A 19,730-nucleotide genomic window follows, 5' to 3' on the forward strand; every position below is an offset into this window, starting at 1 on the left:
ATTCATTGTAAAATCTATTCAGCATGATGTGACAAGTTAAAGGAAGTGGGACAGATAAAACCAAATAGTGACATAGATTAAGAACATGTTTCTCTCTATTTATCTTGGCTATTGCAACCTCCTTACAGGATGTTACTATTTGGCTATGTCGCATAGCAAGTGATCAGAATAAATAGAAGTTATAAGCCGTTGAACTAAGCTCCAGAGGAATCTGCAATAACTAAAAGACTTTGAGTATAATAGACCGTAGACGAGCATAAATCCTGAGAATTGGCTATTCATAATCCTTCCTATCCTTTTTGCCACTTGATATTTATACAGAATAAAGCTGGAGTTAGAGAAATCTGTTTATGGGAGCATAGACGTACTTTGAAATCAGTGAACCTTTCTACATTTTATTACCCATTTCTTTTCTCTTGGCAACCCTACCTGTAAGGAAGGCAGTACTCAAGTATTTCCTTCATTATAGGTGGTCCTCGACTTAACAACCACAATCAAGCTCAAAATTTCCCATTGCGAAGTGAGGCAGTTGTTAAGTGAGTTGCATTCCATTTTACCACCCTTGCCACAGTTGTTAAGTGAATCATTGCAGCTGTTAAGTGAATTGTACAGTTGTTAAGCGAATCTGGCTTCCCCAATGGACTTTGCTTGACAGAAGCTGGCTGGGGAGGTTACAAATGGTGATCCCATGAGCCTAGAGCAGGGGTAGGCAACCTTGGCTCTTTTATGACTCGTGGACTTCAACTCCCAGAATTCCTGAGCCAGCCTTATGTGCATATTACTTTGTATATGTATATATTAATCATCTGTGTGTTTTGCATGTGTGTAAATGTATTTAAATCATGCCTGCCATCTAGGGCAAAAGAACTCTCGATCCAATTATCTATCTATAAATCAGAATTTGGTTAACCAACTTACAAACAAAAAAAGGTCATGCCGGCGAATTTTCTTGCTGGATTGTAAAATTGACTTGATTGCATCTAAAACTTATTTTATCTATAGCTTTTGACAATTGAACAGTAAAGAACCTTCCTTCCTTCCTTCCTTCCTTCCTTCCTTCCTTCCTTCCTTCCTTCCTTCCTTCCTTCCTTCCTTCCTTCCTTCCTTCCTTCTTTCCTTCCTTTTATATAGCCACACACTTGGCATACAGTGCGACATACGTAACCATTAACAATCATTAGAAAAATAACCCAATGACTAATAATAATAATAATGTCGAAAACCACATGAAGACATGAAGTGCTGGGTTTAATACCAATTCCTGACCTCTTCCCCTCTAGTTCAGAACTCTGGAGACAGAAGTCTTTCTCCAAGGTCAGGTCTCTCTCTGTCTCTCTAATTACCAAAAAGAGAGAGGTCTTTTTGTGACCACACAATCTGACCATGGGAGGCTGAGTCTTGTAGCGTCAGATTGCTGTGGTTTTGGAGAATGAAGATCTTCCATGCAGGCAAATACATAGGTTTTGGAAAGTTGGTCCAGAAGCAATCTAGCCCAAGGACCAGAAATGTTTTTCCACTTTTGATTTTAAAGTTCTAATACTATAATTCATCCTGATTTGCCCAGAAAATGAAAGAACAAGCCAGAAGCTTCTCATCAGAAATCAAACAAATAGATCTGGATGTCAATCGCACTTTTAGAAACCACATCATGTTTCGGGACCGTTATGGTGTAAAGTAAGTGTCTTATATGTGGATCTCATTTGTTTATCTGTCATTTAATAATTATTTTACCTTTGATTGTTTCTGTTTGCTTTTCCTATCAGCTACGAATGCTTGTTGAATTATATGAGGGAAGAATACGAAGCAGAATTTCCCAGTTAGATTCCATCAGTTGTGTACGACTACAGCTCCTTTCATCCCCAACCAGTGGGGCTGTTTTTTTAGTTCATTACACTGGAAGTAAACTATATAAGGAAAGGCTGAATTAAAATATAATGACCAGATTGCAACAGAGCTGATAGTGTTATTGTATAGTAGTGGCAATGAAAAAATTAAGTGCACGATTACAATTTTAGGAAAAGAGCTTAAGGAAACAAATGTAGAAAATAAAATGTTGGTTTAGCTCATTTAACCTTTTGTGGCTGGTGAAATTTTTATCTGTGGAACAGAGAATTGTCTCGGTCAGTTTGGCATATTAATTTCCTAATTTCATCAGAGGATGGAAGGCAGAAACTAGCAAATCACATCATCCTCTTTATGGTGTTTGGAGTTAACTTACAATAACACAGAAGTCCTTCTCTTTGTTGACAGGCTCTTAAGAGCACCGGAGCTGTGTCTGATGAATGTGACTATCAGTTGAGCAGGAAACATTGCTCCTGATTGTACTTATTTGCTCTATAATCGCAAGGTATTTCTGAAACACTTTTAGTAGAGAACATCTTGGCTGGTTTATAAAGGTACTGAAAATCTAATGTTGAGACACCATCTTATTATACTTGGTTGTTTGTTTGTTTTTAATATAGACAACAAGCTTTGTTCCATGTCCTGTCAGCCTACTCTGTTTACAACACGGTAAGAAATTGAATATTAAAAGAATCTGACATGTTTTTTTATTTGACAATACAGATTTTGTCTGTGTTGTATTGTCTGTATTGTAATCTAATATTGATTAGATTAAGAAGGCAAAGCAGACTTTCAGAATGGCATTAAGTATATTAAATATATATAAAAAAGAATTTATCTAAAACCAGTATACACTTTTATGAAGGATTTTTTGTTTAAATGTTATATTCCCATCCTTGTTCCAATGGCTGTGTAAATCCATGGTGCTTGGGCTAAAAAAATAAGAAAAGGAATCACTTTCAGTTCAGGGTCCTTCCTGAAGAAAAGATCTGTACAAAATGCAATCATTTGCACAACCTCTATTTATTTATTTATGCAAAGAGTTGTGACTTTACTCAGATGGTTAATTGCTTTAAGTGATCTTTCTTAACTTCGTTCAGTGATAACCTCATGGTGCAGGACACCAATTTGTTTTGGTCCCTTGACTTATTTCCAATCAAAGGGTACAGAAATTACAATGTCCTAAAATTACATGCAGGAATTAATTTAATAAATTAATTTAATTAATTTATTTAATTAATGGAATTAATTAATTAATTCTATTAATTCAGGTGAGCCAAGAATCAGGAAACACATTTTTTATGCTTTTACCTAGATGGTGTTTCTCCCTTTACAAGAATTTAAAGTGGGGTGGGTTTTTTTGAGCTTTTTTCTTATTTTATGTTGCACTGCAATGTCATGTTACATAATTTCAGTTCATGAAAATGTGAGAAGTGACAACAGTTCTTTTTATGTCTTAGGGCTAATTTTGTATCACAGACTCCTCTAGGATCTAAATATAGCATTGTTTTCCTCACGTAGCTGTCAAAATGTTTACAAAATATTTCAAGTTGAATTTCTACATCAAGAATGAATACTTTCACACTTAGCCTCCCAGATCCCCTGAATCCCAACTGGCTCTACTCCCTTGCTGAAAAGTGAATACATCCTGATGCTTTCCTGCAACCTTTTCCCAACATTTTGAAGAAGTCTCTCCCCAAAGTTTTCCTACTTTTCATCCAATGAAAAAGGGAGAAGACGCCTACTTCCAAGGGTTACAAAAGCTCTCCAGGCCTTTGAACATGTTTGTCTTCCCAAAAGGAGTGTTTTAAATCAGGGCCTCCAAGGATTCACCGGTTTGTTATCTTGACAGTAGCGAAGATGAGGGAAGACACGAGCCAGCTACTCTTTAACCCTTCTAAGCAAAGGCTGAAATGGTTCTTCCCATATAACATCAGTAGATTCAGATTTTAGGAAAGACAACATTTGGCCTCTTCCTTCTGACACTATGCAGTCCCCCCAGGATGAGACTGGAGGAACAGTGTTTCCTTTGGCCACTCTTTTACTGTATATATTTGGTTCTAACTACACTTTTAAAAAGGGCTTTGGATTAAAAATAATGTGATAATATTATTCGGAATTCTTTTGAACCTCCCAGAGAATTTGAGGGACCTCTTAATTGTTATTAAAGAGAAAGACAAAGAGGAGCTGCTTGAACATTGACAAGCTGCTGGACAGAAGGTGAGGCAGGAAATACCGTATTTTCCGGCGTATAAGACGACTCGGCGTATAAGACAACCCCCGACTTTGGAGAAGATTTGCATGGTTAGAAAGTCATCTTATACGCCGGAAAATACGGTGTTTTCCAGTGTATAAGACGACTCGGCGTATAAGACAACCCCCGACTTTGGAGAAGATTTTCATGGTTTAGAAAGTCGTCTTATAAGCCGGAAAATACGGTACTTCTTGGTTGAAGAGCTCTAACTCAAAAGTGGAAGTGGAGAAATTTCTGCCTTACCCATTGCACTGAATGGTTGAAATGGAATCTTCCTAGCAACTCTGGTACTGATGCACACACATCTTACAAGAATGTGTAAGTGCATCATCACACCATTGATGGAGTTGAACCAAGACTGCAGAGAAGTCATCCAGCCCTATTTTGTAAAGCTCTTTTTCCTGTATCCTCTCCCAGGCAGTGCCCACTGTCTATTAGTGAACTTTGCCATCAAAATTAAATTTTCTGTTGAATAACAAATCATGCTTTTATCTGAAAAAAATGAAGTAAAATGCTAGGGTTATGTTGTGAATTTAGGGGAAAAGTTTCATTTTATGCTTGTATGTGCAATACCCTCTACCCTGTAAATTGCTCATCTTGTGTAATCATCCAGGAAGTGAGTTACTGCCAGGGCATGAGTCAGATTGCAGCTATCTTGCTGATGTATTTGAATGAAGAGGATGCCTTTTGGGCCTTGGCGCAACTGCTTACCAACCAGCGGCATGCAATGCATGGTAAGGTTTTAGTGGCAAACTCCTTCATTTATTCACTTGTTTCTTTATTGTATGATGATTCTGTATTTGGGTTCAGTCTGGCTGAAAGTCTAGATCAGGGGTAGTCAACCTTAGCTCTTTTATGACTCATGGACTTCAACTCCCAGAATTCCTGAGCCAGCTGGCTCAGGAATTCTGGGAATTGAAGTCCACGAGTCATAAAAGAGCCAAGGTTGACTACCCCTGGTCTAGATTCTTCCTTTTTTATGTGCTTCTCGTAGTCTTCTTATTCTTCATCCTGCATTTATTACTGCTGAATTTAAGCATGATGTACAAGTAAGCTCTTCTTGGAGTCAATTAACCTTTGAACTTTTATGCTGTTTTGCAACTTCATAATGTTGTAGTTCTAGTGGGGAGGCTGTGTTTAAAATATGAGCCACCAGAATTGGGATAGGGATTCTGATGTACACAAAACACTTTTTTCTCTACACATCCGGCAAACTTTGAGAGTGATTCCTAAGTTTGCCCAATGGAGTGAAAAGCTATTTATTATGCATTAGGTAAGATCCTTACAGCTTTCCATACAATCAAGATAGATAAGATTGCTTTGACTGTTTATATATAGAGGACAACTGTATACACAGATCTGTGTACACATAAATTCCTGATCTTGTCCAAATGCAAAACTCTGAAATGAATAGGTAGGAAATATAAAAATGCATTTTCAGAAACACATTAGAGCTCCTTGGAAGTCTTAGGAAATTCAAGTCCTTATTATGCAATGACATAAGATGCTCTGCTGTATTTTTTTAATTCATTGTTAGTACTTTTGTTTCTTTTTTGCCAAAGGCTTTTTCATTCCTGGATTTCCAAAGTTGCAAAGATTCCAAGCTCACCACGAAGCAATCCTAAACAAGCTTTTCCCAAAGTTGAAGAAACACTTGGTAATGATTTTCTTTTGTCAAGGGAACAGCAGCAATGTCAGGATGTGTTGGTTTCTGCTCAAGACATTTTTGAAATATTTTTTGTTTGTTTGCCATGTATTACTTCTTTTCTAGAGTGTTCATTGCATCAAATACCAGAAAAGGTGTCATCTCTAAATATATTATTAGAAAATATATCTGTAGGAGCAGGAATAAATCTGTAGCATGAAAATCATATCACTTCTCCCAGGAACCTCTTGCTCACTTTCCTATCTTGGTATACTACTCGGTAGTTACACTTGCCATCAACTGTGTGCTCAGGGGTCCTCCCATTAATTCTGTGCATGAGACAGACAAGGATCTCCTAGCCCCTTTGCCTTGTGGCAAATACAGGTAGTCCTCAAGTTACAAATGGAATGGAGCCTGCCCATTCCATTCGTAACTCAAAATTCGTGGGAGTGAATCTCGTACATCGACCAGATCATTCCCTGCTCATTAGGATGCAAGCAGCTCGTTAAGTGCACATGACGTATCTCAGGGTGAGGAAGGCCATGGGGGGCCTACTGATGGAACAGGCCCCCAAGGCCTCCCCGAACCACTAAGATATCTCATGCTTCACCCTCCCTTCCTGCCGCGCCAGACTCACCTTGAAAATATCTGCTTCCTCTCTGCCGTGGTTGTTGCTGCCACCTGGATCTGAGGCTGAGGGACACTTCCACGTGCCTCCAGAGGCTGTATCCAGACACTGGAGACCTTTTCCAGGCCACTGCTGCCCAGATCTGAGGCCAGGGGATGCTTCCATGGCTCTCCAGAGCCCCGATTCGGGTGTTGGCAGCCTTTTTCAGGCCGCTGCCACCTGAATCTGGCCTCTGGAGGCACACAGAAGCATCCCCTGGCCTCAGATCCAGGCGGCAGCAGCCTGGAAAAAGCCTCTGGCACTCAGATCCAGACTCCGGAAGCATGCGGAAGCATCCCCCGGCTTCAGTTCCATTCTCTGTTGCAGAGAACAGAGGCCTAAAGTGCCATGAGATCATGCGAGATCAGTAGCGTGAGATCTCACCCACCGATCTCACATGATCTTGCATTACTTTAGGCCTCCCTTCTCTGCGAACACACCGAAGTCCTGGAACAGCCAAGAAACCAAAGAATCTCGGTTTTCGCAGGGTGAGTATCAAAGGCCTAGTGCAGTGATGGCGAACCTTTTAGAGACTGAGTGCCCAAACTGCAACCCAAAACCCACTTATGCATCGTCGAGTGCCGTCTGGGTGTGGCCCATTGGGTGGGCGTGGCTGCGATGGTAACGGCAGACTGGGTGGAACTAAAAAGTTCAATCAATCAATTCCAACTTTGCAAAATCTTTTTTTTTCCTGCGAGAAGTTGAAATTGATTGATTGATTGAATCTTTTTTTTTTTTTTGCACACAGCAGTGGAGGCCTAAAGCGAAAAGGTTTTATAAAACCCAGCTGAAGGCCTAGGACTGGGGTGATGGCGTGCGTGCCCACAGAGAGGGCTCTGAGTGCCGCCTCTGGCACCCGTACCTTAGGTTCGCCAACACTGGCCTAGTGCCTAGGGAGACCCGGGCGGGGGTGGAGAGGGAGGAAATAACCAGAATGTTGCAATGCCACTGCGGTCGCTCATTAAGGGTGAATGACTGCCGTGGTGTGGCAACATTCGTAATTTCGGGACTTGCTCGTAAGTACTAGGGGGAGGTTATTGTGTAACTTCGAACGTTCGCTAAAGGAACGCTCGTAACTCGGGGATTACCTGTAGTATGAAGAAACATACGGAAAATACATTCTGTGGCACCACCTCCTGGTCCTTGTAGCTGAGTTGTATCTCCAGGGATAGCACTTTCTCCCCCCCCCCACTGCCCAATCTTTTTGAGAAGGTAAACCAAGATGAGAAGTCAGGTTTTTTTTTAATAATTTAAAAAATCAATTTCCTTTAGGTCAGTGGTTCTCAACCTGTGGGTCGGGACCCCATTTGGGGTCGAATGACCATTTCACGGGGGTCGCCAGACAAGGCTGTCCGCCATTTTTTCCCCCTTTGGCCATGCCCCTGGCACCCGGTGATGTATAAGTGGTTGGGGTCACCACAACATGGGGTACTGTATTATGGGGTCGCGGCATTAGAAAGGTTGAGAACCACTGCTTTAGGTAGTATGAACAAAACACTCAATGACAAAGGATAAAATATACACTCTGCTACAGTTACAAGGACATCTTGAAGGAACCTCCTTAAAGTAACAAAAGAATGAATGATAATACGCTCACAACAATAGTATTGAAGAAAAGAGGGAAAGGGAACCATATTAGCTATCCACTGAGAAAATAGATATGGAAGAGAATTAGAATGAGTAACCAGAGAGTAACTTGCATGATAGTAACTAACTATCTATGAGGAGATGATCTTGAGAGCCTGAAAGCATGTGAATTACAGTTCACAGATCTCTAATTTGCTTGTTTTATGAGATTTTCTTTTTAATTTTGTCTCTCTCTGTCTCTTCCTCCCTCCTTCCTTCTTAGGATAAGGAGCAGATGTTGACAGGAATTTATACAACTAAGTGGTTCTTACAGTGCTTCATTGACCGGGTACGGGATTGGGGGAGCAAGCATTTCAGATGCTTCCTCCAATGTCATTTACATTGTGTCTTTCTGCTTGTAATTATTTTCATTTGAAGTAGAATTATAATTTCATGTTCTAAATGTTATTAGTGAGATATAAGAAACAGTTAAGAATGAACTATATGCATTACAGAGATTAAAATTAAGGGGGGGGAGAAACTAAGGGAAAAACCATGTAATGTAAAATTAATTCAATATGTTAATTTATTATTAAATCTAGTCTAATTTTTGACTGATAAATATAGGATTTCTGATTGGTCTGATTTGATTTTTAAGATTATAACCTCCAGATGGAAACTATTTATATTCACCTTTCCTTGTTGAATTGTTATAAAAATATGTCACAAAATGAACTTGAGTCTTAATCTTGAAAACATTTTAAAAAGACCTGCTGCTCTATATTGGGGTTTGCATATTGCCAATATGTCACATCTTTTCTTTTTTAATGTTATACACAGACTCCGTTTACACTAACCCTGAGGCTATGGGATATTTACATCCTGGAAGGAGAGAGGGTTCTAACAGCTATGGCATACACCATTCTCAAATTGCATAAAAGTAAGAAGTTGGTTTGATTATTCAATGGGTTTTTTTTTTTAAAAAAAAAACTTGATACAACATTTATAGAAGGAGAAGCATTTTTTAAAGACAAGGCTCTGCAGAAGTGCTCAGAAAGTTGTGCTTTCATTGTTCCAAATACAAGATGGCAGTTTTCGGACTTATTTTGTTTGCCCACATGACAACTATTCATCTACTCATGTGGGTCTTTGCTATTACAATAACATTTCAGAAAAACTAGAATTATTCTGGAGATAGTGTATTTCTGCTTCTTTCAGGATTTCTTAATTTAAGTTTTTTAAAAAGATAACTTTTGAATTGCATTGAATATTGTGGCTTTACCTGTAAGAAATGATTGTGCTGCTGTTCCTATGAGCATTGCCTATAAATGTCCCTGCAAATTCATCTGTTGTACAGTGACAGAAGCTGCCTTGCCTCTGCCTCCATTTGGAAGTCTCTGAATTTCCATACTGAAATTTGGAATCCAGTTTAGTAGACCAATGTTCCTCAACCGTGGCTACTTGAAGATGTGGGGACTTTGACTCCTGGAATTCCTCAGCCAGCTATGCTATCCTGGGGAATTCTGGGAGTTGAAATCCGCACATCTTCAAGTAGCCACAGTTGAAAACACTGGTCTAAACCAGGAGTAGGCAACCTTGGCTCTTTTATGACTCATGGACTTCAGCTCCCAGAATTCCTGAGCCTACCCCTGGTCTAGAGACAATCAATAAAGGTTACCAGATGGTCTCCACAAACGAGTACAGTACACAAAACACAAACCTCAAAAAAAAAAAAAGACTCTGTCTTAAGATTCATGCTCTTATTATTCCCATAGGTCAGTGGCAAGTTTGTATGGAAAACCAAATCTTCCTGAGAGGAGTTATAAAAGAGAGGTTGAGTTTAAGGTGGCCTCTTTTTGGTTTATCAGGTGGGGATTTGGGGGTTGGAGAGGCTAGAAAAGGGACAAGAGTGATAGGTAGGCCTTTCTGACAAATTCCAGAGGAAGAAGCCATCTTAATCTGATATTACAAAACACAAACAATGAGTCTCATGGCATCTTAAACATTTGTAGTTTAGAATGGCAGCATTCTGTATCTAAGGGACAGGCAAACCTCTGTTGGCATTGCAAGTATGATCACCCTCTCCCTCTCAATATCTTTTATTGCAGCTCGAAAACTTCTTGAGACAGACATAATTTATGCTGGTATTTCGCAAAATGAAAAAATGACATAAGTGTGGTCAAACCCTCTCAAGAAAACATAGAACTCCCAAACCAGAAATAAAAATCCTGTCTACTTGTGCAACCCACCTATTCACTATAGCCTCAGCTACCTTTTTTTCCCTTTTTTAAAAAAACAAATGTGTGATTCCTGCCCCTAGAAAGTTGCATATAACAGACCAGAATCCAGCCTATGGTCTTGTAAAGATAGATTAGAAAATTCCAGAAGTGAGAATAGGCCATTAGCCCAAGGATACTTGGAACTTGTGAAATATAATATAATCATGGTTTATATGTAGTCTTATATGAACGTATAACGAAAGTATAATCCCAGATTTCTATTTTGTAAAACATAACAGATCACTGCATATAGAATATTCCTGAGAGATGAAATATAAATCAAGATAAGTTTAATTCACATTTTTAAATGCAAAATAGTGTTCTTTAAATCATGAAAACGTGCTTGGCCAAATTGCCTTTGCAAGTACAGTAGTTGAACTTCAGCTGCAGATTGCATCAAGTTGCAGAATGTAGCTTTACTCCTCCTAGTGGTAGAACCACAGAATCATCCTGTATATAACTGCAAATGCTGGGAATGGCTTTATTCATGTAAAAGGATTTAATTGATATAAACTTCACAGTCTTGAAGTTACACATCTGTAAATTCTTACTAGGATGGATGTGAAGACATCAATTTGATCACAAAGGCAGAAAATGAGTGTATAAACATAAATTTACCGTGCTTTATTTAAATAACATCTTTCTTCCGCTGCAGTAGATATATCATTCAGTAGAAATTGTGTCAGGATAATGGCAGCATCTTTATTCAGCTGATGTTTCTGTTTCCTGCTTAGAACGCTTGTTGAAAATGACCCTTGAAGATCTGCGGGAATTTCTGCAAGAAAAAATTGCTGCTTCTCTGCAGTTTGAAGATGATACTGTAATTGAGCATTTACAAGCATCCATGGCAGAACTGCGCAAAATGAAATTTGATCTTCCACCTCCAGGTAAATCAAAGTTAAACTATTATGCAATATTTTTTTTAAAAAAGGATTGTTATGAATAGAAAGTTTAATTCCTGTTAAGATAAATAGAGAACAGCTCAATCTGCTTGAATGCCATGTCTAACAGAGCAGCTTTCACAAAATTAATTTAGCTGAGTGTGGAACTATGATCACAAGTACAGCATTCTTTTCTACTTTTTTAATTTGAATTTTTCAGTACAATAAAAGGGAACAAAATTAAAAGAGTAAGGAAAAATAAGTATATAGAAAAGAAAAAGAAAAAAATGAAAAAAAACCCAGAATTATAACTTCTACCCTTCTTTCTATTGAGGTATTGCCATCTTATTCTTTTCCTTTCTTCTTTCACTGTTTTTAATTCCTAAATCCATAAATCATCAATTCAGTCTTTTCTTCTTTCAACAAAAAGTCCAGTTAAGGCTTCCAGTGTTTCTGAAATATCTGTATTGTTTTTTCCTTGACTAAACTGGTCAGCTTTGTCATTTCCACAAACTCCATCAATTTTCACAATCCAATTTGCAGATATTCCATTATTTTTCCATCTTTGTATCTACAATAATCTTGTCACATATAAAATATGTTTCCCATATTTCTTTTCTAGTTCTTTGTCCATAAAACCCAATGAAAATAATTCTAGTTTCATCATAATATTAATCCACAATATCTTTTGCATCATTGTATGAATTTGTATTCAAAAAGTCTTTGCATCTTTTCAAAAGCTACATTTTCACAATTACCTGTTGGAGGGAAAAAGGAGAGCTGAATTTCTTACAGGTGGGATCATACTCAAGAGTAAAAGATCTGTGTTTCATTTTGAAGATCCCAGGATCAGAGTAGATGAAGACTTTAGTCTAAATTCTTGTGCTTCTTCTGCCGGCTAGGATGTAGATTATACTAAGCTATGTGGCTGTAACAATGAGTGGTTTCTTTTCCATTACAATTAAAACTGTCCAGGCCTAACACCATAAAACAGCAGTAATCAATAAAGAGAATATTAAAAGTGCTGAAGTCTACCAATCAGAAATGGAAAGGAGTGTGGAACACTGAAGGGACATGAGCACTTATGTTTTCTTGGAGAAGTTTGCTTCTTGAAATGACCAATTGATTGACTGACCATCACACTGTCTTGTGATTTATACAGTATATGTAGCTGCAGCTAGTCTATGTGAAGGAAGAAACTATTCCAATTCCTCTCTTGAATTGACATTTTTATTTCCTTCTTAATTTTCATATCCTTGTTCAATTTTTTTATATCCAGTGATAAATACTTGTTCATATGGTTCTCCATAATCATGTCAGATAAATTTTTCTGTAATAGCATCTTCTTCTTTCTTCTGGGAACAGGGTATTCATAAAAAACATAGCTGACAGTATTAATTCAAAGTCTTATTGTCAGTCCAAAACAATATCTCTGAATGACATTATAAGTTGCTTAAATTGTTATATTGTTATTTGTCTTTCCCACAAAAATGCATTTATTTTTTAAAATTAATTTCAGAGTCTTAATATTCAAAATCAACTATTCTAACTTTTTCTGAGCCTATAATTTATTTAAAATTTTCTACAGCCAAAACCTTTTTTGCTGTTTATTTTGTATTCTTAAAGCTTATAAAAATATGCTTTTATTCTCTTATATTAAGGATTAAGCATTCACCCAGTGTTTCCAGCGTTATCATTTTGAAGATGTCTAACTTCTTTAAAGCAGTGACCCCCGACCTTTTGGGCACTAGGGACTGGTTCCATGGAGAGAGGTTCTTTCATGGACTGGAGGGGGCATGATTTTATGTGCTGCCTAATAATAATAATAATAATAATAATAATAGTTGGGGTTCTCTTGTTTGCACGGACCAGTTTCTGGGATGCCACAGACCGGTACCACGGACTGGGGGTTGGGGACTCCTGCCTTATAGGACTTAATATGCAATTTCTAAAGTTGGTTAGCAAAAAAAAAGTACAAATTTAAAGTCCTTTGAAGGCTCCACTGTGGCTGGAGCAAGAATGGTAAATTCTGTTGTCTCCCATCTTGCAAACTGCTTGTGAAGAGCAACTATAGGGAGGACATGGGCAATCTAGTCCCACCTTAGGCATGAAAGCCATCTGGGTAACTTTGGACCAGTTACCCCTTCTCAGCCCAACCTACCTTTATTATTATTGGGGGGGAAGGAGGAGAAAGGAGTAATGAGTATGTTTGCCACCTTGAATTATTTATTTAAAAAAATAATAAAAATGAGATTTAAAAAAATCTAAAAATCTTGTATTCTCTCCAAAGAGGGTTGAAGGAGCCAACCTACGTATCCGCTTCTTGTTCTTAGTCACAGTCATCAGCTCTACCACTTCTTCTCCAGGAGTCTTATATATGATATCTTTTTAAGTGTTCCAACAAAATATGAGACAATTCTCATATTCCTCTTCCTCATCCCAGTGGTTGTTGTCCCTAGAGAGTTGCTGTCAATGCCTAATTTGCTTTTCATTACTTAAACAAAATACAATCCATGTAACTACCTTTCATGATTGTCTTTGGATTTATACTAATAGCCTAATGCGTGTCCTTACCTTTGTACCTTTTTGTTGTAGCAAAATCTGAAGAATTCCCCAAAACACCTCTAGGGATGGAACTTTCTCTAAATCTACTCTCAGTGAAATCCAGCATTGCCAACAATGGTCAGAAAACGGCCGTCAGTGACTTCAACAATGATAAAGATGTCATAATACAATCTTCTCCAGATAAAAATCCTCATTGCCTAAATGAAGGAATTGAAAATTCCAATATGGCAATACACGAAAGAGCTTCTCCAGAGCACAATGGAACAGCCTTGCAGAACAAACTGGCTGATAGGCATAACAATCCTTTCCAAAAACTTCAACCAGATGAAAGCTTTGAAACGTACCAGACAGAAGAAAGTGCTGATAAAATATCTTCCATGGAGAATCCTATAATGCTAGATAACATTCAGACAGTGGGGGAAGATCAACACGTGGCTTCAGACAATGGGAAGGATAATTCATTAAAAAGCAGTAACACTGAGAAGTGCAGCTTACAGGAAAACAAACACATTCCTTTATCTGATAGGGACCCTATTATTCCCCCTGTGCTACAAGCTCAGACAACAAACAATTCTGCCCGGGAGTCCCACTTGCAGGGTCAACCCTTGGAAGCAGACCTTTCTGTCAGCCCTGATAGTACAACTTCATTAACGAGATCGGAGTCACTGCCTCACTTAGATTCAGCACCCTCTGTGCAAAATGCAGCCGCTCTTGAGCATGAGAGCACAACTTGCTCCTCTGAGGATTTAGTATCTGAAGATGCTGCCTTACTTAGAGATGATTTACAGCATCCCCCACGTACAGAGGCATCTTCTATAGCAGAAGACAGCCCCTTTATGCCACATGACTTGCCAGAAAATCTCATAGTGCCATGTGGCGTTAGAACATTTGCTGCTCTCTCTCCTCCTTTCCAAGATGGCCAGCGTCGACCTTCTAATGTATCTCAGTACGATAACCTGTCTGAAAATGAAGATGAGGAAGAAAAACAGGCTCCCGCTTCTAAGAAATTGGCAGATTCAATACCGCAGACTGAACTCTGCACACCAATATTAAAGTGTTCTATACCCAAGTCTGCCTCACTTGGGGAGATAGACAGTCTCCAAAGGCAAAGCCAAGAAGCGACAGATTTGGTAGACCTGCCAAAAAATGATGGCCAGCTCACCTCATTCCCCATGCTGCCATATTCCAAGCGATTGTCTGAGGGTCACAGCGTGCCAGTCCTTTCGGAGCCTGACTGTGATGCCTTCTTGCTGCCTGGAGGCCTCCAAGCCCGGCCTATTTCATCTCCTGTGTTGCAGGATCAACACAGCCCCTTCAGAATTATAAAAACTACCACCCCTCTTCATTTGGCTTACGCCACAGAGCAAGACTGCTTGAGCAGAAAGCAAGTGGCTCTCCCTTTGCCAGAGACCAGCCACTGTCATACAGCGGATGGTGAAGAATATAATCTTGTCACTGGGGAAGCTGAGGTAGCCGGTGACTGTGTTCAGAAGTTGATAAATGTTCCGGGTGGTTCACCTGAATTTCAAAAACCAAAAGTACCGCCCAAGCTTTTCAAAGCACATTCAGAGAATAAGTTCTCTTCAAACTGTTCCCCCATGGGGCAAATGTCTAAATCGGTCACATTCTAGAATTACTGAGAAAGAGGAAATTTGGGTCACATGTTTTCCATAAGAGTTTGAAAAGGAAGGCAGAGCCTAAAGCAAAATTAGGAAGGTGATCACTTCGTTCATCAAAATGTATGCAGGAATTCAGAATGAAGTTCACAGTCCAAGCCAGGCTGGCAGCTAAAGGCTGCAGAGAGCCTCTTGCAAGATTTGGGTTGTTCTCCAAAGTATTTGAATTGTATGTCTCATCTTCTTCCTCACTAGGTAAATGTTTTAACAACTCGTAACTTTCTAAAAACATCAGTGTTTCCAAACCCTTATGGCTGAGAAATTAAAAACATAATTCAGAAAAAGAGTGAGTCCAAAAGGAATTGGACATTAGAAAGAGGAAACCAGTCAGTTCCAAATTTGGGCCAGTAATACCTTTTTTTTCAGTAGCAATACTAATGTTTTTGTTTCAATTTAGCACTGTAGCTAATATACAATTATATATAAGGCTGTGCATACTATATGCCAGAGAAGTTAATTTTCATAGCATCTATGCATATCAAGCACACATCATATGTGTGTCCTTTCACTGAAATCCAGACAATTGACATGCCTTTTTAAAATTTTGGTTCCTCTCATCCCACCATACCTCCTTGTTTACAATGATTTATTAGAGAAAGGAGATCTCAGCAGTACTTTCTTCAGTTGAACTCTTCAATATGTTACAGACCCATGGATAGCTTCAGAGAGAAATCAAGATAGTGAGGAAGATAGTTTGCAATATGCTATCATATGTTTCTCAACTTTTGCTCAATCCTCAACTTGTTTATGAGCATGGATCTTATAAGGATCTATAACAGGAAGTATTAATTTGGAATGCAAGAAGTGTTCTAATTGCACTACAATGCAACTTTCACATCCTAAGAAAGTTGTGGCATCTTACTTGCCCTCATGCCATTGTCAGCCCATTGGAAATACTCTTTTACCTTAGATGAGTATTGTGTTAATTAATAAACAGTTCTTGTACTGATTTCAGAAGGAGAAATATAGAGAAAATATTGGTAGCTAAGACAATTCCTCAAAGTAGAGTCTTTGATCAAGTTTATATCTTCCCTAGCTGCTACACAATTGTAAAAATAATCCATCTCGGTTTCTCCAGGATGCAGTTCCCAAGGGTAAAGATTCAGAGCTTTTATTTGATTTATAATCCAGCTGAGATTTTCCTCAAAGCATGCAAAACTCATGGCTGCATTAATAGCAGTTAAATTTAACAGAAGCAGAAGATGGGATCCTCTTTGGTTAATGAGAAATATTTTGTAGTCTGGATTTTCAGTTTTTCTGCAATTATGATTCCTATTGTTTTTAATAAGGTGTGATAACACATTCAGACTATTGTAATTCTGCAGTGCATGCTTTTTTTTTTTACATCAATTACATTTTGCAGCATCAGATGCACATTAAATACCTCCATGCCTTAAGCCTGTGACACATATTTCCCACTGCAAGAATAACTAATGGACAAGTCAAGGAATTGTAACAGGCAAGGTGTAGTGTTACTTTAAGATGCATATTGTAAAGTGGGGTGGCAATTCCGTGCCCATCCAGATTCTGGGCTCCAATTTGCATGTCCTTAGGTTGAAGATGATGGGAAATATACTTCAAGAACATGTAAAGCAGCAGTCTTCAAACTTGGTCCTTTTATGACTTGTGGACTTCAACTACCAGAATCCCTCAGCCAGCGTGCCAGGCAGCGTGCTAGGAGTTGAAGTCCAGAAGTCATAAAAGAACCAAGTTCGAAGGTCCCTGCTGTGAAAAGTTCAATGTTATCTATTATTGTAAACTTGTAGTTGGAAAGGGGAAGGAACAAACTTTGCTCCATCTAAGCTTGGACAGTTGAATATTTTTAATTTATGCCTTCTGTTCTATACCTACTCAGGCAGCACCAGACTAGAAAATGTTCTTTGCTGGAGTTTTTTTTTTTCTTTTTCACTTTTTGGTTGCTGCTTTTTTTTTTTTTTAAGCTTAGCTGATGTCCAAGTTAAAGAAATGTTGGTTTAGATTTCCCAATGTGTTCAAATGTTCAACTTGTAACGAATTTCTGGAACAAGATGGGGTTTAGAATTGTTGAAAGGGCAAGTGGCATTCCTCTGTGTCAAAGACATGCAGATATTGTCTTCTGAGGCAGCAAAGCCTATTTGCTTGGGTGTTTTCACTTCTGTTGTTTTGTGTGTGTGTGCGTGTGTGTGTGGTACTCGAAACTCACTCCTTCAGCCTTTGCTTGCCAGCTACCTTGTGACCTCTCACTCTTGTCCATAAGCAAATTTTATACCAGCGAAGCATTTTGGATCTTTTTCACTTGCTCCCAAATGGAACTTGATTACGTTTTTCAGCCCCAGACTGCTGGAGACTCACTTTTAAGGGCTTTCTTTTGGCCCTTCAGTTGCTGTGGTCTTCTAATTTTCTTCCAGAGACATAGGAGAAGGACGTTGGTGCCATTCCCCACTATATTTGAGCAAGACTTGCTGAATTGTGAGGCCAGGTGCAGAGCTTGAGTTTTCAGTAGAGAGGCACCTGGTAGGAAATTGTGTTTAAAAAAACAAAACCATTGATATCACAGGCCTTATTCAACATATAGTTGCAATGTTAACACACTCCCCATTCTGCAAAATTGCCTTAGTGCTGACTCATTGGCTAATTAGAACCATATTTTCCCAATTACAAAAAGGAGTAGTTAATGGTCAGAAAAATAAGCTCTTCTCCAAATGCTACTTCATAGGAAAATACTGATATCCTTCAGAACACAAAAACAAAAGCTACCCCATATTGCTGTCTGGATGTCTTTTTTTTTTTTTTTTTTTTTTTGGCAAAAGGGACCAAAGACTTGAAACTCTAGAACAAAGCACCCTACTAAAATGTTGAACTGTAGCTGAAAGAGATCCAGAAGCTTCTATTCTTTGAAAGAATGGACTATGACAGGAAGACAAATAATTTGCTTACGTACCTTGAAAAGATACAGCATTTTTTGATTGAGTAGTCTATCTTTGAAGCAAATCCAGATGCCAAAACAATTTACCCACAAAATTTAATTTTATCAGCATGCCTTTTAGGTGGAGTCCAAGAAAGAAACATTCTCAAGGCATAATGTATTCTCTTTAATATTGGGGAAGACAATACTTTGAATCCAGAGAACAACACACATACACACAAACCTATTTGGCCATGCAACGGTTAATCTTATTAATGGTATTAATCTTGTGTAAAGTTACAGAAGAAAATTTGTTTCCTAAATGAAAGTAGTTACTGCCTAAAAGATGAGACAGGTTACTCATCCATGTGCATATTATTTAAAATTGTACCCATCTTATTTATGTTAGCAATTCAAATATAGCTTTACATGTAGGCATGTATCACACTGCATACTGTATTATGAAAAGATTCATATGATTACAGTTGAGCAGATGTTTAAAACCTGAATAAACTATAGTTTTAGATGTGCTTTAAGATGTAGCATTTTCTAGTAGTGCAGCCACCAAAGTAAAATTGGAAGCTAGTGTTTAAGGCTTCCCAGTTTAACTTCTGAGCCAAAAAGATGTCCTTCCTATGAGTGAAATGAAAATCTAAGGTATTTTGGAAATCAAGAGTAATGTCTAGTTATTCTCTTAATCCTCTCAATGCCCAATCCATCTATTCTTCTTTCACCTCCTTCTTTTCCTCCTTCTCTTTTCTCCATTTATTCCAAAGATAATGTGAAAGGAGCCTTTGCAAAAGGAAAGAAGCATTAAATGGACCTAATGCCATTTCCATGCCACTCTAAACCAACAAGCATGTCCCACAAGAACAATATTGGAACTGTATCCAAAGCTGGGGTGATGTTTCAGTTTGCAAGTGATATGAAGGGAGCAGTCAAACTTCGCAGTTGTCCAACCATCTTTTAACTTGTGGGTTACAGGATAAAACAAATCTTGAAATAGTTTCACCACAACACAGTCAAATATCCCAGGGAAATTTTCAGTACTTCTCAAGTGTGCTCTTGTGCTAAGGAATTCAGCTGGAGTGCCTAAAAATGATTAAATATACTGTGATTAGGATGTTAAGGAAACCAACCCATGCATTCCAGTGAGATCATGAGGTTTAATCATACAACCCCTATTTTGGGAGAATTCATTACTAAAGCTAGTTAGGATAGAAAAGGTATTCTGGCAGCATTAGAGGCATCATCTCCACTTTGAGGAGGTGTAGCAAGTTGTTAGTGCAAAGCAGCTGAGCTCCTGCACAGAAGCAAATATTTGAGCAGCCCTTGAACCAAGCGTGTCTAAATGTTCCTCAGTAAGAGAAACAATATTCCTTCAGAAACTCAGGAAAACAACTTCCGCCCCTGATTCCCTAAGCAGAGTGTGTGATTTAATATGTATTTCATTTTAAACTCTAATGTTATC

The 19,730-nt window shown here is 38.4% G+C and overlaps 1 protein-coding gene across 3 annotated transcripts in view; it reads left to right on the forward strand.

Moving 5' to 3' along the window:
• The window catches only part of LOC120302593, a 101,823-nt gene extending 83,034 nt beyond the window's left edge, over nt 1-18,789 (forward strand). For all 3 annotated transcript variants that reach the window (XM_039331238.1, XM_039331237.1, XM_039331239.1), the window contains 8 exons: nt 1,565-1,674; nt 2,463-2,511; nt 4,710-4,830; nt 5,659-5,753; nt 8,258-8,323; nt 8,815-8,914; nt 10,988-11,140; nt 13,730-18,789. In XM_039331238.1, coding sequence (XP_039187172.1) covers nt 1,565-1,674; nt 2,463-2,511; nt 4,710-4,830; nt 5,659-5,753; nt 8,258-8,323; nt 8,815-8,914; nt 10,988-11,140; nt 13,730-15,330 — 2,295 coding nt within the window. In that variant the 3' untranslated portion in view covers nt 15,331-18,789. The remainder of the gene's footprint in view (nt 1-1,564; nt 1,675-2,462; nt 2,512-4,709; nt 4,831-5,658; nt 5,754-8,257; nt 8,324-8,814; nt 8,915-10,987; nt 11,141-13,729) is intronic.
• The last annotated feature ends 941 nt before the right edge of the window (nt 18,790-19,730 follow it).

Source organism: Crotalus tigris, unplaced genomic scaffold, assembly GCF_016545835.1.
Source record: "Crotalus tigris isolate CLP2741 ecotype Arizona unplaced genomic scaffold, ASM1654583v1 scf7180000024436.1354646, whole genome shotgun sequence".
Taxonomy (NCBI): Eukaryota; Metazoa; Chordata; class Lepidosauria; order Squamata; family Viperidae; genus Crotalus; species Crotalus tigris.